General features: G+C 38.3%; 2 protein-coding genes across 4 annotated transcripts; both read right to left on the bottom strand.

Annotated features, from left to right (window-relative positions):
* Window positions 1-3,154: 3,154 nt before the first annotated feature.
* LOC306866744 (uncharacterized protein) lies at window positions 3,155-25,467 on the bottom strand. 3 transcript variants are annotated; one of them, XM_079412068.1, is made up of 3 exons: window positions 25,403-25,460; window positions 24,886-25,105; window positions 3,155-4,908 (listed from the first exon to the last, which is right to left on the bottom strand). In XM_079412068.1, the coding sequence occupies exons 2-3, from the start codon at window positions 25,052-25,054 to the stop codon at window positions 3,509-3,511; spliced, it is 1,569 nt and encodes a 522-aa protein (XP_079268194.1). In that variant the 5' UTR covers window positions 25,055-25,105; window positions 25,403-25,460; the 3' UTR covers window positions 3,155-3,508. The 3 variants fall into 3 exon arrangements, with proteins under 3 accessions (XP_079268194.1, XP_079268195.1, XP_079268196.1); XM_079412070.1 differs by having other exon boundaries at window positions 3,156-4,908; window positions 24,886-25,054; window positions 25,403-25,467; XM_079412069.1 differs by having other exon boundaries at window positions 24,886-25,467.
* On the bottom strand, window positions 12,989-15,497 carry LOC306867229 (uncharacterized protein). Its single transcript, XM_079412828.1, has 3 exons — window positions 14,233-15,497; window positions 13,869-14,012; window positions 12,989-13,363 (listed from the first exon to the last, which is right to left on the bottom strand). Exons 1-3 carry the CDS (start codon window positions 14,446-14,448, stop codon window positions 13,355-13,357), a joined length of 369 nt encoding a protein of 122 aa, XP_079268954.1. The 5' UTR covers window positions 14,449-15,497; the 3' UTR covers window positions 12,989-13,354.
* Window positions 25,468-26,703: the final 1,236 nt, after the last annotated feature.

The following is a 26,703-nucleotide window of genomic DNA, read 5'->3' as shown; positions in this document are numbered from 1 at the left end:
CCAGCACCTGAAGTGGGATATTCACATAGACTCCATTGTCAGAAAGGCCTGTGGTGGCTTCTGCCAGTGCTATGAGGAATCATTCTCAGAGTCTTGGGGTTTTGATGCCAGAATTTAGATTTTATTATCAGAGACAATAAAACCGAGAGACCCTGCAGTGAATCTCCCGAATCTGTGTTCGTACCCTCTTAAATACAGGTTTTCCCCCTAAGGCGTGTTCAGTACATTTCCTATATCATTATTTTTTCTAGGAAACAGTCTCCATCTGTTTCCTAGAGCAGACAATAGGCCCAATTTATGTTACGTTAAAGGAAGAGACCCTATTGTGTCAAAACAGGATGTGGAGCTTTACCTTCAATCATACGTCTGCACATTCCATTCTTCTGCAGGCCTCTACACATGCAGGCAGATAGTAGCATAACTTGATACATAAATGGCTATATTCACATTGATTACATATGGTTAATTTGTATTTTGATTAATAAAACTCTTCTACAGGCCCAGCAGAGGTTGTACTTTCTTCGCCAGCTGAGGAAGTTCAACCTGCCACAGGAGCTGCTGAAACAGTTCTACTCTGCCATCATTGAATCCATCCTCTGCACCTCAATAACTGTCTGGTTCAGCTCAGCTACCAAATCTGACCTCAGAAGACTACAGAGAATAGTCCGGACTGCTGAGCGAATCATTGGTACAACCCTCCCCACTCTCCAAGAACTACTCATCCAGAGTGAGCAAAAGGGCTGGTAAAAATCACTCTGGACCCCTCACATCCAGCACACTCCCTCTTTGAACTGTTACCATCTGGTCAATGTTACAGAGCTCTGAGCACCAGAACGACCAGACACAGGAACAGTTTCTTCCCTCAGGCAATACATCTCATGAACACTCAACAATAAATGTGGAACACACAACTATAATACATTATCCATTCACCACACTCACTTATTTTATTTTCTCATTTCTAATTTGCACATACTTGACCTATACATACATAGTTGTCTATATTATATATTGTGTTTTTGCTGCTTTGTACATTGCCTATTTGGTCGTTTGTATATTATCTGTGTCCTGTCCTGTTGCTGTGTTTCTGTTGCACTGTGGAGCTTCTGTCACTACAACAAATTCCTTGTATGTGTAAACATACTTGGCCAATAAAGCAATTCAGCTTGAGTTCACGAACAGATGGCCGGACATTGTCCATCAGGATTTTTTGGTAGACAGCTGAATTCATGGTTCCATTTATCACAGCAAGTCTTTCAGGTCCTGAAGCAGCAAAACAGCCCCAGACCATCACACTACCACCACCATATTTTACTGTTGGTATGATGTTCTTTTTCTGAAATGCTGTGTTACTTTTACGCCAGATGTAATGGGACACACACCTTCCAAAAAGTTCAACTTTTGTCTCGTCAGCCCACAGAGTATTTTCCCAAAAGTCTTGGTGATCATCAAGATGTTTTCTGGCAAAACTGAGACGAGCCTTTATGTTCTTTTTGCTCAGCAGCGGTTTTCGTCTTGAACTCTGCCATGCAGGCCATTTTTGCCCAGACTCTTTCTTATGGTGGAGTCATGAACACTGACCTTAACTGAGGCAAGTGAGGCCTGCAGCTCTTTAGATGTTGTTGTGGGGTCTTTTGTGACCTCTTGGATGAGTCGCCGCTGCACTCTTGGGGCAATTTTGGCCGGCCGGCCACTCCTGGGAAGGTTCACCACTGTTCAATGTTTTCGCCATTTGTGGATAATGGCTCTCACGGTGGTTCGCTGGAGTCCCAAAGCTTTAGAAATGGCTTCATAACCTTTTCCAGACTAATAGATCTCAATTACTTTCTTTCTCATTTGTTCCTGAATTTCTTTGGATCTCAACATGATGTGTAGCTTTTAGGATCTTTGGTCTACTTCACTTTGTCAGGCAGGTCCTATTTAAGTGATTTCTTGAACAGGTGTGGCACAGGGCCATGTGGGTTTGGATTTTGTTTTCCCTTCATAATAAAATATTTCATAAAAAAACTGCATGTTGTGTTTACTTGTTATCTTTGATTAATATTTAAATTTGTTTGATGATCTGAAACATTAAAGTGTGACAAACATGCAATAACATAAAAAATCAGGAAGGGGGCCAACACTTTTTCACACCACTGTATATAGGTATGCTTGGGCTGTTATAAATGTAAAAAAAATGTATATATTATAGTTGTTTGGGGTGGGAATAAATTAAACATCTGTGGTGATGTCATAATCGTGTTGCATTGTGGTATATGGAGAGGACTGAAGTGGGCATATGAAGCAGACTCGCTCACTCGGACAAAATCGATAAGTCCAGGGTCTGTCAATATCAAAACATCAGCACATATGGCATCTGCAATAAACCATTCTCTCCTTTATATTCTTCTGTCTTTTTTCTTGCTGTCCAAGTTGTCTACGCTGATTTGCAGTAAGCTTTTTGTGGGCTACCATTTTTGACAGGGATAAATCCATTCGCTTGGATCTTACGTCATTTCCCATTTCAATTCTCAAGTGTGTTTGGTTGTGAAACATAGTTTGTAGACAATGAAAACTAAGAGTTGTCAGCGATTCTTGAGAAGATGTGTAATGTTTGACCGACTGTTGCCAATCCATTGTGTCATGTGCTCACAACAGCAACTACGTGCTACCCCAGACAGTCATGAAGTGTGAGAAGAGCAGTGATACGACAACTTTAAACTTTGACCAGGTCTTCTTTTTCCCGGATAGGTCTTGGCTAGGATTTCTATATTGCCTAAAATATCCAGGTTTTGAGTCTGACTCCAAGTCCAAGATTAAATACCGAACTCTTAACGGTGCAACACAGCACGTCATCAATATAGAATCCTGCTGAATATAAACCAGAGTCTCCTGGGGGCCATTCTTCATATGTTGCTAGCTGGATTTTACTGTTGATGGTTTGGCATGATATTGGATTGTTTGGTTCTTTGACGCTCATCCCAGAGTTGCTGTCATTGCAACAGGTCCATAAGCTTAAACCTGCTCAGGAGCAGTCTTATTTCATGTAAACAGGATTAGATCACATCTGTCCCAACCACGGTTACTTTATTACAAGAGTACCCTGGTGAACCAGGGACGATAACTTTAAATAATTAAAAAATGTATTTGAAAACAATACATTAATAGACACAGCCAGGTTTACTCATTGAAATATTTATTTGTCATCGAAAATTACTTCATAATTGTGTTAAGAGTCTTTTACACATGCTATACCGATAATGTAGAGTCGTGCATTAATTTGAATAATGACAGCTTTTATGGGAGTGGCTTAATGGAGCTCATGGTGTTTAGCAAACTGATATAACAAGGCAGTAAACAAAGACACAGCCAAACATCCAAGCCAAGAAGTACAGCAATATTGGCACATAAACACTAAATTCTCTACATAAAAGGTCTAAATTCAAACATAAGAATTTTTGAACATCTGCCATATGCAAAAACACAGATTTGACTTATTCAGTACTGAACCACATTGAAGTAAAAACCATTACTGAATTGAAAATATACCGTGTAATCTTCTCATGTGACTGTTACGGCTTGATTTTTGAGTAAAACTTTTTCCACACTGTTGGCAGGTGAAGGGACTCTCTCCAGTGTGAACTCTCATGTGGGCTTGAAGGCTTCCATGTAGATCGAAACTCTCTCCACACTGAGGGCATGTATAAAGCTTTTCTCTAGTGTGAATTCTTATGTGCCTGTTAAGATTTCCTTTTTGGCTAAAACTTTTTCCACACTGATGGCACACGTAACACTTCTCTCCAGTGTGAATTCTCATGTGTGTATTAAGGAATCCTTTATGAACGAATCTCATTCCACACAGCTGGCAGATAAATGGACTCTCTCCAGTGTGAATTCTCATGTGCCTGTTAAGGTTTCCTTTTTGAGTAAAACGTTTTCCACACTGTTGGCAGGTGAAGGGACTCTCTCTAGTGTGAACTCTCATGTGGGCTTTAAGGCTTCCATGTAGATCGAAACTCTCTCCACACTGAGGGCATGTATAAAGCTTTTCTCTAGTGTGAATTCTCATGTGTTTGTTTAGGGTTCTCTTTCGGTTGAAACTTTTTCCACACTGATGGCACACGTAACACTTTTCTCCAGTGTGAATTATCATGTGCCTGTTAAGATTTTCTTTTCGGTTGAAACGTTTTCCACACTGATGGCACACGTAACACTTTTCTCCAGTGTGAATTATTATGTGGCCATTAAGGTTTCCTTGTCTACTGAAACTTTTTCCACACTGTTTGCAGGTGTAAGGCTTCTCTCCAGTGTGAACTCTCATGTGCACTTTAAGGTTTCCATATTGTTTGAAACGCTTTCCACACTCAGGGCAGGTGAAAGGCTTCCCTCTAGTGTGAACTCTCATGTGGGCTTTAAGGCTTCCATGTAGATCGAAACTCTCTCCACACTGAGGGCATGTATAAGATTTTTCTCCAGTGTGAATTCTCATGTGCCTGTTAAGATTTTCTTTTCGGTTGAAACTTTTTCCACACTGTTTGCAGGTGTAAGGCTTCTCTCCAGTGTGAACTCTCATGTGGACTTTAAGGTATCCATACTGTTTGAAACTCTCTCCACACTCAGGGCAGGTGAAAGGCTTCTCTCCAGTATGAATTCTCATGTGGACTTTAAGGTAGGCATATTTTTGGAAACTCTTTCCACACTCAGGGCAGATGGAAGGCTTGACTTTAAGGTTTCCATGTTCATCAAAACTCTTTTCACAGTGAAAAGGGGTGATATAACTTTTAGTTCCTGTTTTCTGTGAGGAAGTTATTTTATTCTGTGGCCAACTGAAAGATTCTCCTCTGGTTATAAAATCATGATGAGTCTCATATTGTTCTTTCTCTTCTCTTTCATTTGGTACTGTGCACTCCTCTTTCAGCAGCATGAGGTCTATGGTGAAAAAAGACAAATGAAAGTTAGCCCAGTTTAATAGCACAAAGAAACAGACATCAAAACATTATTATAAAACGGATAGTTCCGGTCCTTGATTCTGATTGGTTGAGCCATGTTCGTATTGCTTTAATGGGCAGTCTTCACTGAAACTCATTCAACTTCCCACAGGGAGAGAAAGATTGCAGAAAGACTAAAAACTTAAAAATATGACAACTAACATCTGGTTGTGATCGCTATTAAGGTGTTTCTCACGTTATCTAAACAGAAACATTCACACGCTGCCAGACATACAAAAGAGAATATGAAAACAAAATTATACATAAGATGACAAACAGAGCATTGCATCACCGATCGAAATTAAAAATAAAATCTGGGGAGAATACATGAATCGTCTATACACCTCTAAGAAAACTATGTCATACCAAACCGCAAATGTTAGAATGAATAATACAGGTCAAGAGTTCCAGAGGAATAATCTCCCTAGTAATTGAATGGCAGCCTTTGATGGAGGGAGGCTTGTCACTGATCCAAGACATCAGTAGATTCTTCCTGGCAGCAAAAGTTAACAGACTAAAAAGTCGCCTTTCAAATTTATTAGAGATAAGCTTACAGGGAAAACCCAAAAGAAGTGACTAAGGATCCAGCTCCAGATCCAAACCAAAGATGTTATTTAATTGAGCCACAACTCTGAACCAATAAGCCTGAATCATGTGACAGTTCCATATGCAATGAATATAATCTCCTATACTAGACTTACACTTAGGGCAGGAGTGGCGAGTGAGTTACATTGTATTTATGTCTTAAGTGTGGCGTTATATGTATTCTATAAAATTCTTAGCTGAATGGCTCTTGCCCTATTACAAACTGAGAGCCTGTTAGCTTGGAGCCAGACTGTCTCCCATTCCTCTTCTGGAATAACCACCCCCAGCTCTCTTTCCCAAGTCAGTTTTAAATATGAAGTGCTGACTGCACCATAAGAGCATAGAGCTTTATAGAAAAGGGAAATCAACTTGTATGGAGGAGGGTTCAGAAGGATTTCCTCAATAACTGAAAAAGAGTATTTAGATGTAAGTGTAGTATTTTTGAATATGTAATCTCTAATTTGCAAAAATCTAAAAAAGTGTTGTCTAGGCAGATTATATCTTGAAACTAAGTTTTTGAAAGACGCTAGGGATCCTTCCTCAAACAAGTCACCGATCCTACATATACCAAGAACAGCCCATGACTTAAAACCCGAGTCTGTAGTACTTGGCAGGAACTCTGGATTGTTCAAAAATGGTAGAAGAGGGGAGGTTATGTCGCACCTGCCTTCCAGCCTTCGAATAGCACGCCATGCCTTGAGAGTATTGCGTACTAGAGGACTATTACACAGAGTTCTGCTAAGCTTTGAGTTATGAACAAATAATAGGTTTTGTAAGGGGCAACTGGACTGTGAGGATTCGATATCAAGCCACACTGATTTAGGGCCTTCAATAAGCCATTCATTAATAAATCGAAGTTGGCAAGCCAACTGATATAATCTAATATTTGGGAGGTCCAAGCCACCCTTTGCACTAGAGAGCTGACGTTTCGATAATTTCAATCTGGGTTTCCTTTTACTCCAGATAAATGAACTTAGCCACCCATTTAACTCTTTTATAGCCTTATTGGACAGTAAAACAGGGATCATTTGCATTGGATACAGTAAACGGGGCAGGACATTCATTTTTATCAGAGCCACCCTCCCCAGCCAAGACAGAGGAAGAGCCATCCACCTGTTCAAATCATCAAGGATTTTCCCTAGCACTGGTGTAAAATTGGCTTTGTACAATTGCTTGAAAGTAGGGGTCACGTGTATACCCAAATAATCAAAACCATCTTCAGAGCATTTAAAGAGAGAGGAGGGAGACTGACTTGTAGACTTCTTATTACCTAAAAACATGGCAACGGATTTAGAAAAATTTATCTTGTACCCAGAGAATTGCCCAAACTCCTGAATAAGGTCTAAACTTTTTGGCACAGACACCTCGGGATCTGAAAGAAAGAGCAGCACATCGTCCGCATATAAAGAGATCTTGTGCTGCCTACCTCCCAGAGACAACCCCAACACAGCTGCCTCCTGTCTTATCATCTGAGCAAATGGCTCTATTGCTATTGAGAGAGAGGGCAGCCCTGTCTGGTACCCTGAAATAAAGGAAAATTGTCAGATCTGTGACCATTAGTAATGACCGCAGCAAGAGGATCCGTATAGAGTATTCGCACCCACTTTATAAGGCATTCTCCAAGGCCAAATTTTTCTAAGGTGTAAAATAAATAAGGCCACTCAACAGAATCAAAAGCTTTCTCTGCGTCTAGAGACAAAATAAGAGAAATAAAACTCAAATTATGGGAAAGTTCAATAATATTTAGTAGCCGCCTAACATTGTGGGCGGAACTTCTCCCTTTAATAAATCCTGTCTGGTCTTCGTTAATAATAAATGGTAGAACCTTCTCCAATCTTAGAGCTAAAATTTTTGACAATTTTAAATCTGAGTTTAACAATGCAATGGGCCTATAGGAACTGCAATTCTCTGGGTCCTTGCCTTTTTTAATACAAGAGAAATATTTGCTTCACGAAGAGAAGAGGGCAAACTATCAGTCAAAAATGAATGATTAAGCATGGCTAAGAGAGGGTCTAACAGCACATGCTCAAATTCTTTATACAATTCACATGCAAGACCATCCGGTCCAGGTGATTTACCAGATTTTAAACTATGGAGTGCGATTACAGCTTCCTCTTTTGTGATAGGAGCATTGAGAAATTCCCTCTGTTCCTCAGAGACAACAGGAAGAGACAATCGATCCAAGAATGATACCATAGAATTATCTCTTTGAAAAGAATAATTAGACTGATATAGCATAGAATAAAATTGTTTAAAAGTATTATTTATAATATATGAACTATAGAAGTAATGAATTGTGAATCCAATTTTGGTTTCGTTAAGTGGGCTAGATATTTACTAGGTTTATTATCCCATTCGTACAACTTCTGTTTTGAGAATAAAATATTTGAGTGAGATTGTTGAGTAAGCAATGAGTTTAAAGAAACCCGCACGGTACTTATTTTTTCTAAGGAAGCAAGTGAAGGATCATTCAGATAGCTATCAGTGGCAGTATTCAACGCTGACTCTAGGTGTTTTTGTTTTTCTAATTGTTTCTTTTTTTTTTTTTTTAAGTGAAATATGAAATAGAGAGGCCCCTGATGTATGCTTTACAGGTCTCCCAGAGAAGTGAGGGATTATCCATGGATGCTGAATTAATAGAAAAGAATATCTTAAACTCTGAATTAAAGTATGAGAGAAATGTATCATCTTTGAGCAACAGAGTATTGAATCTCCAATGTCTAGCTGGTCTTATAAACCCCTTCACACAGACATCTAGTACAACTGTAGCATGATCAGAAATAATGATATCTCCTATGTAAATGTTAGAAATTGTTTGCATCAGAGCCTTAAGAACAAAAAAGTAATCAATCCTAGAGTGACAATTATGAGGATTAGAGAAAAAGGTAAATTTCTTCTGACAAGGATTGAGAGTACGCTGAAATCTCTTTAAAATCAAAAAAAGCTTTTGAAAGAAATTCTGAGGAGTAATTTGGGGGACAATATAAATTTAAAAGTGAGATCTCCTCTCCATTCAAAGTTCCTTTAATAATAATATATCTTCCAAATGTATCCTTAATATTATCTGTAACTCTAAAAGGTATCTTTTTATTAATTATAATAGCTACCACTCTGCTGCTTTTTGTAAAAGATGAGAAATTAATCTGACCAATCCATTTATGTTTTAGATTCAAATGCTCACTGTTACTCAAGTGAGTTTCTTGTATCAGAGCAATATCTATATTCTGCTTACAGAGTTGTGTAAAAACTTTCCGTATCTTTATTTGCCCATGTAGACCGCTTACGTTCCAAGTACAAAGTCTTAAGTTACTGACAGCCAAAACATACACCAAACAGCAAGTGAATCAGGTAGTGTTCTCCCCCCGTCAGACATATTTATGATCAACGCCCTGTCATTGCATTCAAAAAGCAGTGTGTATCTCAAAGTATGAGAGTGAACAAAAACACACATCAGAACAAGCCAAACTGGCAACATGGGAAAAAGAAGAAAAAATATGAGAAAATAATAAAAAAGAAAAAAAGGAAAAGAAAAACAAAATGGGGGACACCTTATCTCTTAGGGGACAAACCTCTCACTGTAACTCCAGTAACAGAGGCTCAGAAGAAATAGACATCCATGAAGTCTCTTAAGAACCACCCACCAGCAAGAAGATCAGGTATTGGAGCTCGATTCATTCTTGTCCAAATACTGTGAAACTGCAGCCACCGTCTCGAAAACTTTAGAAGTGTTTCCAATAGACACCCGTAGCTTGGCCGGATACAGCATCGCGTAGCGGGCGCCCATCTCTCGAAGTCGCTGTTTAACTGCGTTGAATTCCTTACGCCTCCGTATCACTGAAGCAGAGAAATCCTGGTAAAATGACACCTTGTTGTCATCGTACCGCAAACCTCCATCCTCCGACAGCCTCCTGCTGGCGTCAAGAACCCTTTGCTTGTCTCCGTAGTTATGGAAACGAATGATTAGCGGCCGCGGTCTGTCCTTTGCACCCGGTTTTGGAGCCAACGTACGATGCGCCCTCTCAATCTTAACGCGACCGCCCTTAGCATGCAAGTTTAGAAATTCGGGGATCCACGTTTGGAGAAAGGCAACAGCATCAGTACCCTCTACCTCTTCACGAAGGCCTAGAATTCGAATGTTTTTACGCTGGCCTCTGTTTTCCAGATCATCGATGTGTTCAGCGTAGTGACTTGTTTTTCGAGGGTGAATTCACGAGCTTGCGCATCCTCCGAAGATGCCTCTGCCGCCATATTCTCCGCAACTCATCGGCTAGACGAGGCGGAACGGTCTCCAGTTGTTGAGTGTTGGTTATGCACAGTTTCTGCTAGCGGGCCCAGTTTCTCGTCTATTGCGCTGGAAATTTTCTCCGTCACAATTTCAAGTGCTTTTGCAAGCGCCGGACTAAGTTCGGGTTCACTATAAGCTTCACCCGAGCTATGCTCGGGCTCCTCGGCCGCTGCGTCCGCGGTCGGATCCTTTTTTCCAGTTTTCTTAGCAGGTCTTGGCATCTTCGGCAAAGATTGGGACCAAAAAGTCTCTAGTGACATGCTACACAAGTTTTGTAACCGAAGTCAATGGTTTGCGTTCCCTATTTAGAAATAAAGGAGGTAACACGAGTGAGTGGCGCAAGAGCCTATAAAATATACTACCGCTTCCAAGCCGCCATCTTCGGCCCCCCCCGCTGTCATTTTTTAACATTCACTTATAGTGTCTACATAAATGTAATAAGAATAATACTGGGATGTGAGTAATTAATCTTTTTAAATCCAACATTTAAAAAAAAAGCAAAACTTATAAACATTGAGTGTTTGATAATGTCAAAATAAATGCAAAACATAAAATAAATAAGCTCTTTACAGCAACTAGAGTAAAGCTAAATCTATGTAGGCTATACTAAATAGCTATACGTGCATCTAGTGGTTAAACCATGGCATTACATAGGAATATTATTTTTCTGGCCACCAAACGCATCTAATTTGTCTCTTTGCACTAGAATTTAAAAACATTTTCTCTATTTTTAACCCTAAATACTGCGCTAATTGTAATATAAATAATACGCATATTATAAAAAATATTAATGCTATTGCGATTGTTAAATGTAGTCAGCGTAGTTATTAATACACAGTCATTGCACCTGATGTGTTAATAATCAGTAGAAATGGCTGCAAATATGGTGAAACTGCTGTCTATCATACTTAAACCCATTCAAACATATTGACGGCGTGGAGTTGTTTGGAACTATTGAGAGCTCCATGAACCACGTGACCGTGCGGCGGCGAGATCAAAGCGTGTCACAACTCTGTTTCTCAACGGCTAAATCTACTATTTGCCTAAAATACAGTGGTGGGCCGTCAGGGCCCTAAACACTATCAGAATCACTGACTTAGTTTTAATATATTTTTCCACGAATGTGTATTAAATAATTTCCAATAGTCCCAAATTGCTGCACAGCCGGTAAATGTGACAACAGAACAATGTGATGGATTAAACAGATGAAACTCTATCGACGCACCTGAAATTAATAAACAAAGGGAACAGTAGAAGTGAAATATAGCATTACTTTGCATTCAAAAAAAGATGACAAAGGTGAACGAACTGACCTTACTGCACCTGTATGCAAGCGTTGCTATAAATATATGCTATAAATGCCACAGCAACACATAAAACCTTTTTAAGCATTGGTTGCTTGCTCATCCTGATCTTTTCAGAGAATTAAGAGATCGACAGGTGAGTGCATCATTCATAAATTCAGATTTAATTCACAACTGATCAACGCACATACAGATGTTATACAGTAAGCTCAAATGTGCATGTGAGACACACTAGAACCAGTTAGGTTTTGGTCACAAAATATATGCACTTGCATTTCATACAATCGAATATTAATTGAATTTGAATTAAGCAAGAGTTTTGCTATATTAATTTTAGTATCAATAATATGAAGGGAATGTTTCTGTTGCGTTGCCGACCGCTAATATGAAGCAGCCGAGAGAGAGCGAGAGATTGAGATTTATATTTAATGCTTTCTTACATGAGTCTGAAATCTGAAAACAGGAATCTGAGAGAGAGAGAAATGATAACGTGATTTTGAATATTACTTTGTTAGTATAACACTTTACAATAAAGCAACATTTGTATCATTAATTGCGTTACTTCAGTTGTATTTTTTTTGTAACCTGTTCCTGGTAGGTTTTTTGTTACATTTTAAGAGATTTTGTTTCCACTGAAAAAATAAGATTTGAATATATTTTCATTGTATTACTTCAGTTATATATTTTTTCTCCAACATCAAAATGTAATCTATGTTTGAGGCTGGTTATTTGTCACCTATAGTATCGATTTAGTAGCAATACCGAGGTATTACATTCTGGTATCGTACCGAAGCCACAATTATGGTATCGAGCCATACCTACTGCAAACTTTTAGAAAATCCTACTTTTAGTGAAAAAAAATCATTATTTAGTGGGGAACAAATAAAAGGGAATAGGTGTAGGACTAAATTTGGTACACATTGCTCTTTGTATTGTTGTAAAATACATTAATGAAAGACAAGTAATATATTTATATATAAATACTATAGTAGTCAACATCTGAAGTGTATCAATACCTTTCATCAAAGTTGCCCTAAAACCAAAACAATACCCGTTCTTGTCTTAGAACAATTTGAACTTTTTTGATCCACTGTTAACTGTCAAATGTTGACTACTGTATACATTAAAATACATTTCTTTTAAATGTATAGCCGAGTAATGAGGCTGCAACATATAATAGATAAGACGAACAAGAAATGTAGTCATTGTGCAAAAGTATTATGATACTAAAGGCTCCAAATACAGAGTGGCACAAGGCGCTTATGCGCAGAATGATGCACTTGAATGGACAGGGTACCCCCAGGATCCTCCAAATGAAATTCAAGGCTTTTTAAGACCTTTTTAATACCATTTCAAATGAAATTCAATGCCAACTTCGTACCCATTCCGACAGAAGTATGAGGGGAAAATGTCAAATCTGTATAAATTTTGAACCCTAGAAAATAATTATGTACAAGTAGGCTACTTGAATTAAAACATTTTATTTAAATTATCAGTTATATTTAATACATACGCAACAGCGTAACACACATTTGATTTGTAATAAACAAATACATTTGAACTTGGTGTTGAACACTACAGCCTTCGCTGCAATTTTTTCGTCCCAGGCTCTCAAGTTCTGTCAACTTCTGCTTGTGGCTTCTTCTCAACGCGTTTGACTTGGCAATTAGCTCAGCCACTTTGCTGCCTTGTTTGCCCTCAGCCTCCTCTGCCATCTTGTCTGCATCCCTCCTCAGATGCTCCGCAACTTCCTGGATGATCTGTCTTGTCTTTTTTAGCTGCTCCAACTCCTCTTCAATCATTATTCTTCTTTGACTATGTGCTTGAGATTCTTTTTTTCTTTCGTTCACTTTCAAGATGCATCCTGTACCTCACCCTTGCTGATGTGACTGAAGACAGGAGCTCTGGTGTGAGGGGCACCTTGGTAACACCCCCATGCATGGACACGTAATCGCACACAACTCTTTGTGCAATGACAGTGTCCTCTTGGATATTACAAGTTTCTACTTGTTTATTGATAGAGAAGCCCCTCTCCACCGTAGCCTGCCCATGGGAGAGGAGCAGAAGGTTTCTGATGAAAGCCCAGAGCTGTGGGTAGGGCTGACTTATATAAGGATGGAGAAACACAACCAGCCTCTTCTCGAGGGGCTTGAAAGACAGGAACTTCTCATTCCTCACCTCCAGGGACAATAATTGTGAAAATTGCTGAATGATCAGATCACCTAAAGAAAGAGTGAAAGAAAAAGCACTCACATATATATAATAATCCAATCAAATGTACATGTGTTTCTTTTGTAAATTGTATGCCTAACGTCAGGACTTAATCTTATGTACCTGTAGCAACCCCATCTAACTGCTTGTCTTGAAGAAACCTTTTGACTAGACACTTCATCTGGCCCTGACACAATTCTGGATCCGAATACATCACGGCTGGGTTAAGACAAGTCATTTGTCTTACAGTTGGGAATTTCAAAGGGCTCTTTTCTTGAATCTTCTTCACAATTTTGGACAGACCCTCCATGCATTCCTTTCTGAACTGGAGGACAGAAAGCTCCTCGGTGGATCTACTCTGCCGCTGACGTTCCTAAGCATGAATGGGGACTAAATTAAGTAGCTTCCTCTCCCTCCTCTTTCCTTCTAGCTAATCCAGTGAGGGGCTGAGTAGACCAGTCTAACAACAGGGACACCAGGAACAGCCTGGTCACACATTATGCATTTCCTAAATACCTTTATTGCAGCCTCAGCTCCAATGCCAATATCAACAGCTCTTAGATGAACCCTGGACTGCATGTCACTAACATCAAGCCGGACCAAATGCTGAGGTGTGGCATCATTGAGAAGTTCTTGTTTGATGAATCGCCTCAGCAAACTCTATGAAAAGACAAAAATATACATATTTGAGAATACAAAATATTTTACAATACAAAATAAGTACTCATTCTTCAGTATTATTAAATGAACCTAATTTATTTGACTATTCAAAATATTTGCATTTTCAATTCATGCAGTCTTAGCTGTAGTCTTAGCGTAACTGTGAACGAGAGGAGATTTTAAAATCACTATGACAATAAAATGAGAAGATTCACCTCACCTTCAGCAGTTCAGCCAAGTCATTACCAATGAAAGGCAGCACAGGCTCATCGGTCTGGTATCTGGTGAGGAAAGGTGTTACACTTCGACACACTGCCATGAAAAAGTGAAGCTTTGCCAGAATGAGAGGGTCTTTGGTTGCCGCCTCAATGGTATCATAGGAGGACGTCCCAGGGTTAGGAAGCTTTTTGGTGCTAACAGCCTCAACGTACTTCATGTCTAGCCAGGGAGCCACAGGGAGGTTCTCGACCCAGCAATGACCACAAAAGCATTATGGAGAGTATGCAGGCCACAACTCCCCACCACTGCCAGCTGAGCACCCACAAAATGCTCTGCATGCTCCTGCTGCAGCATCTCAAAAAACCGCCAATTAACATTGGGTCCATCCATAGACACAGAGACCATCTTCCTCAAGTCAAGGTCACATACACACTCCTAAAAGACATGAAAAGCAAATTTTAAACAAACACATTATATAGCCTACATAATTAGTTAGTGTGATGGAGGTTGGGGCCTCAAGGTTAAAGGGTTCTGTCTGAGTGGTGAGATACAGGTTCAGACCTGCAAACTCACAACTAGTGAAAAAGGTGACATGTTTACGAAGTAATTTGCTGTAGGGGGGTCTGGGGCATTATCCCCCATGAGACAATTCTTATGATTTAAACATGTAAATGAAGCATTCTGGTGCATTCTGACAAGAAAACATTTTGCTTCAAAACATATGCTTCAAGTAAAAAATAAAAAATAAAAATAATCGAAACAATTTGATATCATATTAATTAAAATTCTCTCAACTAATGATGTAAAGTAAACCATAAGGAACCCCAGATGGTACATCATTCTAATATTTAAGGTTAAAATTTATTTATTTGTAAGCTACTTCCATTTAAATCACACATAAGGAAGTTTTTATAATTATGTTATAATACATTTTTAATGACATAATTATGTTTCTACTTTTTAAATAATGTCTGTCATAAATAAAATTTATTTTGAAGCAATATTCTCATCAGCTTTTACATACTTAAATCTGCATAATTGTGATTTTTACACCAGGGCGTTATTTACTTTTATAAGGACAATTTTTAAACCTTACTATATATATGCACTCTCTTTCCTGTCAAATTCTTACATTTGATCAAATTCAGTTTTAATAATAAGGGCTGTTATCAATCAAATTAAGTCATTTATACTGCAAAATTGCAACTGCAATAAATAATTTTATGAGATTGATGTTTAAACAAATAATATAAAAAAATCAATGATGGCAATAAACCAATAGGTGGCAGCAAGTGACCGTCTTAATAAATTAATCATCGAGTCATTCATTAAAATTATTAATTCTGAATCATTTAATAACAAAACACAGCACTTTAGTGTTGCTTTTCTTACGTCGGTGAAATAGAACAAAACGATATTGCGTCTACATTGTAAGTGACTACATATTAACTAGGCTACTTGTTTATTAAACTATACATTCAAAGTAACATTTGCAATCGTGATATTATAGAACAGCTCACTTGGTCGTGTTATGTTACTTAACTATATCATATATTATTTACAAATAAAAAAAAACTCAACATTTTTAAAATTCAGAATAAAAACTTACTTTGAAATGTTTGAGCAGGTCCACCGCCGTTGCATGACCCATAAACTGCGAGCCGAAGTATCGTGACTGGACGTGGTCGTCCACCCAGTAGCGAATATGAAGGTCCAACTGCTTACTTTTCGTCATCTTATTGAGACTCTCGTCAAACATGACCACAAACCCGTTGGCCATATTGATGTGGTCAGTCAGTTCTTTAGTTATAAAAGGAGCCAATCCGAATTTAGTAATATATGCAGTTTTGTTGCGTCAGAGTTGGTGTCGAGCCACAGTAAGATAGGATGTTCCTTGGCTGTGGTGGCAATGCTTCTAATGTAGAAATATCTTCATTATCGATAGCTAGAGCTGTTTCAGTAACCGAAGAGATCTGCGGTGCACAGAACTGCACAATAGGTGGTTGGCGCTGGCGAGCAGTACTACACGCGGTGTGTTTGGCACCCTTCATATGGGAGTCCAGGGCCGTAACACCCATCGTCGCTAGCTTAAAAGATTTCCGGCACCAACAGCAATAGGCCTCGCGGTTATTTCCTGGCACAGGCTTGACCCAAACGTAATTCGGATTGCTTGGCCACAGCGGATTAAACCGACACTTTCCCATTTTAGCCGACAAACTAGGCTAGCTACTATCTTGTTCTGTACCTCACTTGCCTAGTAACCATAGTAACGTGTGCGCACGCTTTCACGCTTTCTGCTATGACGTGGAGCGCGAGGTGCACTCAACGTTACGCTGCATGAATTTTTAATTAGCCTACATTAGTAACAGTTAATTTTGTTACGGTATGAACTTAATCCTAGGAAAGGCATAAAAATAAGACCTTTGTAACGAAATCCAAGACTTTGTATACCAAATTCAAGGCTATTAAGGCCTTAATTTGAGATTATCAAATTTAAGACTTTTTCAATGCTTCTAAGACCCCGCGGGTACCCTGGATGGAGGCACAGTGCTCCGCATAGAAAGCTTCAAAGCACAAAGTGAAGAGATATTGATGCATAGTGTATTCAATCTGTGCGTTAGTTTATTGAGCCTTTTCAGTTTATTGAGCCTTTTCAGTTTATTGAGCCTTTTCAGTTTTAAATTTCAGTTATTGTGCTCTCTACAACAGTGTTGTGATCTAACCAGATACCCAGTAGAAATGAACATGATTTAAAAACAACACGAAGCTCCAGCAAGAGTTTCACATGGACTGTTTTACCGATGTACTTACTACGTTTCTGGACCTGGGAACATTAGTTTCGTTGCGGTCTATGGATGGTCAGAGAGCTCTCCTTGTGTTGGAAATACAAGCGCAGCCATTGGAGGTTAATGATGTCACATAATTTACCAGTATTTTGGAATGGACGTGTGAATGGTGCTTTTCCGGACAAAAGACGGAATTTCGTTGCCTGTGTGAACAGCGCATTTTTTAATTTACCAGTAACGTCGTTCCGGTAATTTACTGGTATTACTGTGTGAAAGGGGCTTATGATTTGACGCCTACATTTTCTGTCCGATTGCATTTTTTCAGTTAACAATTGGTTTAAATGCATAAAAAAGATGCCATATATATGAAGGGCCTCTCCCATGAGTTCCACTTTTACTTTTCAAAAAACATTAGTTATTTGTAATTTTTCTGTTATTCGAAGTGTCAAAATATCATGTGGTGCGACCGTCTGGCCATAACTTTTTTTTGTAAACATCTTTGAAATTATCCTAACTTTATTAAGATTAATTTTCTGCACTATTTGGCATAATTTCCAACGTGTTTTGTAATACTGTATAAAATTGCAAAACATTTGCATTTATATTTCCATCATAATATACAAACAAACTTTGTCAGATGATTTAAATTTATGAAATATCTTGTGGTGTGACCATCAAGAAACTACCATTTTGGTACCATTATGTTGAAATCCATTAAAATATAAGACTTTGCATCATATGCCAATTTGCCAAGGACCCATGGAAGCATCAGACAAGTTTGCAAGTCTATTTCAAATTTGGAAAAAAAAATATATTTTTAACGGTATGTAGTTACCACATTTGGATATCATGTGGTTTGGCCTAGAAAAACAATGAATAACAAGTTATTTCTGCAATTATTTACTTTCATTATAAATTTCATAGTGATCTTTTGTGGGAAGCTAGCTTGTTTTGTTTAGGTGACCAAAGAGTGTTTTCCATTATAGACATATGTCCCAGATTGGCAGTTTTTTTGCTTTTATATTCAATTGATGGTTTATATACATAAAATACTTTATTTTTGTATAATTTACAATATATTTGTGCAATTTGGTTCATTTCAGACTGTTTATGTTTAATCTTTGTACAATGAGAAACAAATGCAAAAAAATAAAAAATAATTCATAGCATGTAATTTAGTTAATAAAGTAGTGTGTTACGTCACGGTACCAGGTTTTTAAAATACCAGTGGTACCCAGTACTCGGTCAACCCGGTTCTTGGCGTGTATTCCAGTTATAAAAATGGAATTTACAGTTTAACACAGAATGTCATGGAATTTGTCAAAGTTTGGATCAATTAATCAAAAGTAGGTCGTTGGTTACTATATACACTGAAGCGCGCCTGACACTCACGGTAATTTCAGCATCTGCCGTCTTAATGAGGACATAAATACATAACATCTCCACAACTGCTCTGAGAGTCACTTCACGTGCATTTTACCGTTTCATTTGAGTAAAACCAGCATCATATCATATACACACAGAAATGTAAAGGTATTCACAGCAACCCGTCAAAATAAAAGTTTGGTTTAGACATTGTGCCAGAAATATATTACTGTTATTTAGTAGAATGTATGTGATACTACTACTACTGTTTAAAAAAAATTATAACTTTTTTTTTTTTTTTAAGAAATAATCACACAATATTTCTTCCAGGTTTTAATTTTAATAGTAAATCTCCTTAATTTAACCACTTTTAAAGGCTCAGCTGACCAGCAATGCATCGATGCTAAAACAGATTTTGTTTTCCTTGGACATGACAACCTGTTTCCACAAATATGCATGACTCTGCCTGAAGGACAGACGCAGGTAATCGCACGCATTCAGTCGATCTCTCTCTCATTCGCTGTCTGTTTAGGCTTGTTAAGTGCAAATTTACTGAGCATGGTACACATTGTTATCATTACTAATATTCAATACACATGCACTAAGTGTAAAACGAGAAGGGCGTAACCTTAAGAAAAAGAAAACATGGAAATATCGTGGTTGCTGCAGTTGTTGCATTCCTCTGTGGTTATGCTCATCAATCGCGCAGTATTGTGATACTGCGGTTATTACATCATCTTTTCAATTAAATTTAAAGCTCTTAAATAATATTATATTATCTATTGCTAAAATGTATTATTTTTTATTAGATTTCAACACTGGTATAATTTATGACGGGTTGTTTGTTTGTTGTGTGTTAGCGTCACACTACCGACTGCCGTTGATAGGCGAATTAAAAAAGGTAATTATACAGCAATACATTAATTATACAGTGAAATTTTTCACATCGCTTAAGTTAAAGACCAGCCACCATAAAAGCCAGTGTATTAGATAAGTAGTGAATAAAACCCAAAAGCTTACATCACCTGGTATTCCCAGGCGGTCTCCCATCCAAGTACTAAACAGGTCCGACCCTGCTTAGCTTCCGAGATCAGACGAGATAGGGTGTGCCCAGGGTGGTATGGCCGTAAGCGAGGGCTGCCGCAAAGAGCAGGCTATTTAAAGATCAGACACTCTAAAGGCCAATGTATTAGATAAGTAGTGAAGAAAACCCGAAAGCTTACTCAGGACCTGGTATTCCCAGGCAGTCTCCTAACCAGGTCCGACCCTGCTTAGCTTCCGAGATCAGACGAGATAGGGTGTGCCCAGGGTGGTATGGCCGTAAGCGAGGGCTGCTGCAAAGAGCAGACTTTTTAAAGATCAGCCACCTTAAAGGCCAGTGTATTAGATCAGTAGTGAAGAAAACCCAAACGCTTACAGCACCTGGTATTCCCATGCGGTTCCCCATCCAAGTACTAACCAGGCCCGACCCTGCTTAGCTTTCGAGATCGGGCGCGCCCTGGGTGGTATGGCCGTAAGCGAGGGCAGCCGCAAAGAGTGGGCTATTTATTAACTGACTTCAGGCCCTTTCATACGGGAAGCGGCAGTCGCCGCCAAAGATACAAATATTTTATCTATTTGTGAGTGGCAGCGCAGCCGTGTCGGTTTCAACCAATCAGAGAACTGATTATTAACAACCACTTGTAACATTTCACTGAGCTCATGTCAGAGTGTTGAAAACATGATGAAGATCGCTGTAAATCCTACTGGAATTCCCGGAGTTGTGTGATCCATCAAAATCTCAAAGATATAATAAAAAAAATAAAACCAAAAATTCCAGAGTGTGAGTGTACGGAGTTTGTTGATGAAGAAGCTAGTAGACGCTCCCATAAAATGATAAATAGCAAATAACACCAACACAAAACTTACGTTATGTCTTATTTATTTAGTTTAGGAAATACAGATGTGATTTGTTGTTTGTAACTATGGTAACGTCCGCCCCGAGACCGCGACGCCAGCACCGCCTAAACTGCACAAAACGCTTCCACTACGAGAGAATGCGGCAGCCGCGTGGCGATTCCACCGCTTGCCGCTTCCCATGTGAAAGGGCCTTTCGAATGTTACTATGGTAACTATATTTTAAAGGAAGCTACATGACTAGGTATCAGAATCACTACTAGGCCTGTCGCGATAATAACCGTCTAATCGCGATTATTTGATCTAACCGCAGTTGTTTTAGACAACCGCGATTAATGTGCTTTTTATACGGCACAAGGGGGAGTCATACACCAAAAGAAACAGAAGAGCACCAGTTTGGTTTTCATGTGAGGGACAGAATTATATTTACATTGTTAAATTTAAGTTTACAGAAACTCATCTTCCTTCTGCTGCAGCTGTCAGTCATTCTCCGCTCAGCATTCAAACAGCACATCACGCTCAGTTATGACAGTCAGCACAGTAAAACTCTCCAAGATGATATAATCCCATTATAATACTTGATGTGTAAATAAAGGTCTGGGGATTCGCAGAAAATGACTATATCTTGCTGGAGTTCATTGCTCTCTCATTTCTCTTCTCTGTGTTTGTACCTTGTAGAGTGCAGTTGAGAGATAAGTGCAAGATAACATCATAATTATTTACTGAATCCTTAAATTAATCACAAAATGAAAGCCATTAAAACAGACAATTAATCGTGATAATAGGCATAATCGCCAAAGCCCTAAAACAGACAATTAATCGCAATATCCATGACTATTTTTAGACAATTAATCGTCAGCCAAATTTTATAATCGTGACAGCCCTAATCACTACAAACAGTAAACTTAAGGTTGGAATACACTACATGACTTTTAAAATCTGAACAGATTTTTAAGACATTAGACAGTGACAAAGGAAAACTGGGCATCAGACACTACGTGACTGAAGATCATACACTACAGCCTCGTTCAGACTGTCAGCCCAAATCCGATTTTGTGTATCTGGATGGAATCTGATTTGAATAACTGTCTGTCCACACAGCATATCGCAACTGTTCATATCCGATTTGTGTCCATAACCACTCTTTCGTTTTTACTGAATGTGCTTTGGTTTCTATGGTAATGCCGTTCTGTTGTTATGCCTACGCTAAAAACAACAGTAACAGCAGTACAGTTTGCAATACAGATGTTGTCTTACCATCGCGGTTGCCCTGTAGTACTATATTTAATCTTGGAAGGCAGTGGCAGAAACGCAGGAAGCTTGAATGTGCGGCTTTATTCTGTGCTGTTGTCTTTTTTTTTTTTTTTTGTCTCCACTACATTCAAAACACAAAGAGGTACGTATACTAGCAGTATATTGTTTTTCCCCGCTTGACTTGCACTTCGCAACGACACAAGCTTGTTTCTCCAAAGATGTTCAGCATGTTTTCTGAAAAAAAACTTCTGACATGTTTACGTTTTTACGTGGCGTGAGGACATGAAAAAGCTACGCTAAATCCGATCTGAACGGTCAGACTGAAACGGATTTCCAGAAATGCGATTTGAATAGGATTCCAAACCATATACGGATTTGCACAAATCGGATTTCACGTAGTTTGTTGCCGTTCAGACTATGTAAATATGATCGGATTTCAATCGGATTTTCACAAAAATCGGATTTGGGCTGACAGTCTGAACGAGGCTTACCAAGGCTTTAAAGTTGTTCTGATCACTCTTGCAGAAACGTGCGCCTTGTTACTAGGTGACTATGATAAATAAATGATAAATATGATAAATGAAAACGTGTTCTAAAATCAACAGAAAATATCAAACATGTTTGGGCTGCAGCGATTAGTTATTATCGACAACGTCGACAATAAAAAATTGTCGACAAATATTTTTGTCGTCGAGTAGTCGTTTAATCTCATAAAACCTAATGTAAGAGCCTGCAATATTGCAGTTTGACCAGTGTGGCGCTGTAGCGCAAGACTGTAGTTCAGCCCTACTGAATGCAATTCAAGAGAAGATGACACACAGCGCTTCAAAGAAAATGCATCCAAACCTGAGCGGCGTTTGGATGAATATGTAAATATATTGCACGCTTTCCTCTCAGTAACGAAATAAACATCAAAAACTGACAGCAGTGTGAAAGCAGCAGTTAAAACTGCATCTGAGAAGGTGTTGGCTAAACTTTGAACTTGTCTACACTGGCAGATGTAGAGGTCCTTTTCATTAAAGTTTCCATCTGGGGCTAGTTTGGATGAGAGGATTGTTTGGATTAGGGAGGTCAACGATTAATCAACGATCGATTAATTGTCGACAAGACATGCAATCGATTAATGCCATCAACGGTCGATTAAGCAGTTTAATTTTGGGGTGCGTGCGGCACATGCGCAAAACACGTGCGAGCGGCTGCGAGTTGCATCTTTGGCGAAAATAACACACCAATGTACAAATTACGCTTCCAACATGATCCAACCTTTAAAAGTGCATTAAAACAGAAACAATATCAATTTATTTTGTATTGAAATATAGTAACTAAGTCATGTTTAATTATAATTTCCTCAGATATAAATGTTTAATTAATTGACAGCACTAATTATTACTCAATATGTCACTATCATACCACTTATTTATTTATTAAGTCATTTAGCAGATGCTTTTATCCAAAGCGACTTACAAATGAGGACATAAGAAGCAATCAAAACCAACAAAAAAGCAACAACGTGCAAGTGCTATTACAAGTCTTGGTTAACCTAACGCAGTACAGATAATTATTATTATTATTTTTTTTAAATAAAAAGACATATAGATCAAATAAAATTAGAATAGAGAGTGCTAGAGTAAGAGGGTCAAGTAAAGATGGAACAGATGCGTTTTTAGCCGTTTCTTGAAGATGGGTAAGGATTCAGCTGCTCGGATTGAGTTGGGCAGGTCATTCCACCAGATGGGAACAGTTAATGAAAAAGTCCATGAAAGTGTTTTTGTGTGTCTTTGGGATGGCACAATAATGCGTCGTTCACTTGAAGAACGCAAGCTTCTAGAGGGCATATAAGTCTGAAGTAATGAATTTAGGTAAAGGGGTGCAGAGCCAGTGGTGGTTCTGTAGGCAAACATTAATGCCTTGAATTTAATGCGAGCAGCTATTGGTAGCCAGTGCAAATTGATGAACAGAGGCGTGACGTGCGTTCTTTTCGGCTCATTAAAGATTAATCTTGCAGCGGCATTTTGGATTAATTGTAGAGGTTTAATAGAATTGGCTGGAAGACCTGCTAAGAGAGCATTGCAATAGTCAAGTCTGGACAGAACAAGAGCCTGAACAAGGAGTTGTGTTGCATGTTCAGAGAGAAACGGCCTGATCTTCTTAATATTGTATAATGCAAATCTGCAGGACCGGGCAGTTTTAGCAATGTGGTCTGAGAAATTCAGCTTATCATCAATCACAACTCCAAGGTTTGTGGCTGTTTTTGAAGGAGTTATGGTAGATGAGCCTAACTGGAAGGTGAGATTGTGATGAAGCGATGGGTTAGCTGAAACTACAAGCAGTTCTGTCTTAGCTAGGTTAAGTTGAAGGTGATGGTCCTTCATCCAGCAAGAAATGTCTGTTAGACACGCTGAGATGCGAGCAGCTATCGTCGGATCATCAGGATGGAATGAGAGGTAGAGTTGAGTGTCATCAGCATAGCAGTGATATGAAAAGCCATGTTTTAGAATGACAGAACCTAGTGATGCCATGTAGACAGAAAAGAGAATTGGTCCAAGAACTGAGCCCTGAGGCACCCCAGTAGCTAGATGTTGCGACTTGGATACCTCACCTCTCCAAGATACTTTGAAGGACCTATCAGAGAGGTAGGACTCAAACCACTGGAGTGCGGTTCCTGAGATGCCCTTTCTCAATAAGGAAATAGGGCCCTTTCTTAATACCACTTATCCACTCCTTGGTAAGAACATCTCTAAACATGATTTACAATTAAACATACAATGTTCACTTGAAAAAAAAATGAAAAAAAGAATTGTAACATTTAATTTAAAAAAGAAAGAAGAGAAAAAAGAAAAAGCACTGCAACCAAAATAATAATTGTATGTAAATTCAATCTTGTGCATTTAGCCATCATACTACATAGACAGCTAATGGTCATATAAAATAGTCAAAAGTAATGAATTGTATTTTTTGTTTTGAAAAAGCAACTTTGCTACTTCAATACGCTTCTTCAGATTCATGAACACAAACATCATTGGTTCTCACAGGTCAAGCACACGTTTGAGCTTCAGTTTACCATATTTAACGTAAGATAGTAGAAAATAAAATGCAAAGAAATGAAGTACTTCGTTAAAATTTAATTGTAAGGAGTAAAAAGTGTTTTGTAATTAAGTAAAAATACAAGAAGTTTACATTTAAAATGTACTTCAGTAAAATACAAATTCCCAAAAAGTAATGAGTACAGTAATAAAGTGAAAAAATTAAGTATATTTCTTTCAACACCCTTGGATATGCTTCAAAAACATAATGCATTTTTCTGTAGAGCTTGGCATTTTAATAATCATCAAGAAATGAGAATGAAAACCAACCTGTTTGTTCCTCCGTATCTTCTTGTTTGACTCTCAATGTTTCTTCAATCCTCACAACTTCACTCTCCTCTTTAATAAACGCCACTGTATGTTCCTCAGTATCTTCTTGCTTGACTCTGAATGTTTCTTCAATCTTAATGTCTTCACTCTCCTCTTTAATAAACGCCATCTTTATAACAGTGTTCAAACACACAGAAAAACTCCTGCTGAGATCCACACACTGTCATGTTTAAGATGAGAATTAAAGTCAATAGAAACTAAATCACAGGGTGTGTCTCAATAAGCTCCCTAGTTCAGTAGTCAGCACACTAGTAAGGGAATGTCAATGAACCGAATTCGTGTTTATGACAAACTGATTCATGAGTGGACGAGCTTTACTAAATAACGTGCATATATAATCGTTAGATAAAACATCACAATGTTACAATCAATATTGATGGATTAACTTTACATCGCTTGTAAAAACTGTAAGACTGAACGGTTTGCATTGAAGTAAACACTGTTTAAAAACACAAACCTTTCTTCAGCAACAGAGAGCAGCGCAGGTTTATGATATCACAGCGCCCTACCAAAATAAAAGTCCTTCACACTCCAACATATCAAAAGTACATTAAACACACACACACGCATGCAGATTTAAATGTTATTCACAGTTGATTCATTGGTTTAATTTTTCCCCCAAAACAATACAATTTATTATTTTTGTTTGATGCATTTTCTAGTGCCATAGCCAAAAATCTGCAGACCACTGTTATACAGTGAACTATGTTTGTCAATAAAATTAACCTTTATTAGGCATTACTCAAGAGATTACTCAAATACAAGCAAATATGCAACAATAAATAGATATGTTGCAATGTTATTAATTGTGCAGTGGCTATTTACACTAAGCTCAAATAGCAATGGATTCTACTTACACTGTTAAAATAGCAAGATTTTCTGCTATTTATACTACTTGTTGCAAATAGTGGCCATTATCTGCACTTCAGTATTGTAGTACATTATAAAACAGTACGCAATAATAACGTATTGAGTGAAAATGATCATTTGATGATCATCATCAAATATATGCCACTTTATTAGATTAGATTAGATTAAACTTTATTGTCATTTATGCAGAGTACAAGTACAGAGCTAATGAAATGCAGTTAGCATCTAACCAGAAGTGCAAGAATATAGTGTTTTATATACATATAAGTGCAGAGTAAGTGAAGATATGATTTACAGAATGTACAGTGGAATTGCTATATACAGTATTGTACAGTATTGAGCAGAGTATATACAGAATATAAATAGGAATGAAATGTAGGGATTGTATGTACATTATAAACAGAGCAATGTAGGATTATATACATTATGAACAGCAGAAACGTGGAAACAGTGGTAATAAATAAATACAGCTGGATGAGTGTGCAAGTATTGATAGGACAATGTATTCTATGCAAAATAGCAGTAGTGCAATATTTTATAGAATAGTTTACTGTGCTTTGTGTAGTAACAACTTTATACAGTTTATAGTGTAATAACTCGTGCAGTCTGTGCAAAATAAGAGTAGTGCAAATGCATGTGTGTAAAGTACTGTGACCAGTGCAGTAATAAGCAGGTGCAGGTTAGATTGGTGGTGTGGCGTTCAGAAGTGTCACAGCCTCGGGGAAGAAGCTCTTCCTGAGCCTACTAGTGCGAGAGCGTAGGCACCTGTAACGCCTGCCGGATGGAAAGAGGGTGAAAAGTCCATGGTTTGGGTGAGAGGCATCCTTGATGATGTTTCTTGCCCTGCCCAGACAGCGCTTATGATAAATGTTCTCAATGGAAGTTAAC

Source organism: Barbus barbus (genome assembly GCF_936440315.1).
Source record: "Barbus barbus genome assembly, chromosome: 4".
NCBI lineage: Eukaryota > Metazoa > Chordata > Actinopteri > Cypriniformes > Cyprinidae > Barbus > Barbus barbus.
This window is presented reverse-complemented; position numbering and strand designations above follow the sequence as displayed.

Coding starts and splice junctions, on each gene's coding strand:
- LOC306866744 (XM_079412069.1), bottom strand. CDS start 25,054: ATGGCGTTTATTAAAGAGGAGAGTGAAGACATTAAGATTGAAGAAACA. Junction 4,909..24,885: donor AGATACGGAGGAACAAACAG/GTTGGTTTTCAT, acceptor TTTTCACCATAG/ACCTCATGCTGCTGAAAGAG.
- LOC306867229 (XM_079412828.1), bottom strand. CDS start 14,448: ATGAAGTACGTTGAGGCTGTTAGCACCAAAAAGCTTCCTAACCCTGGG. Junction 14,013..14,232: donor ACTTGGCTGAACTGCTGAAG/GTGAGGTGAATC, acceptor GTCTTTTCATAG/AGTTTGCTGAGGCGATTCAT.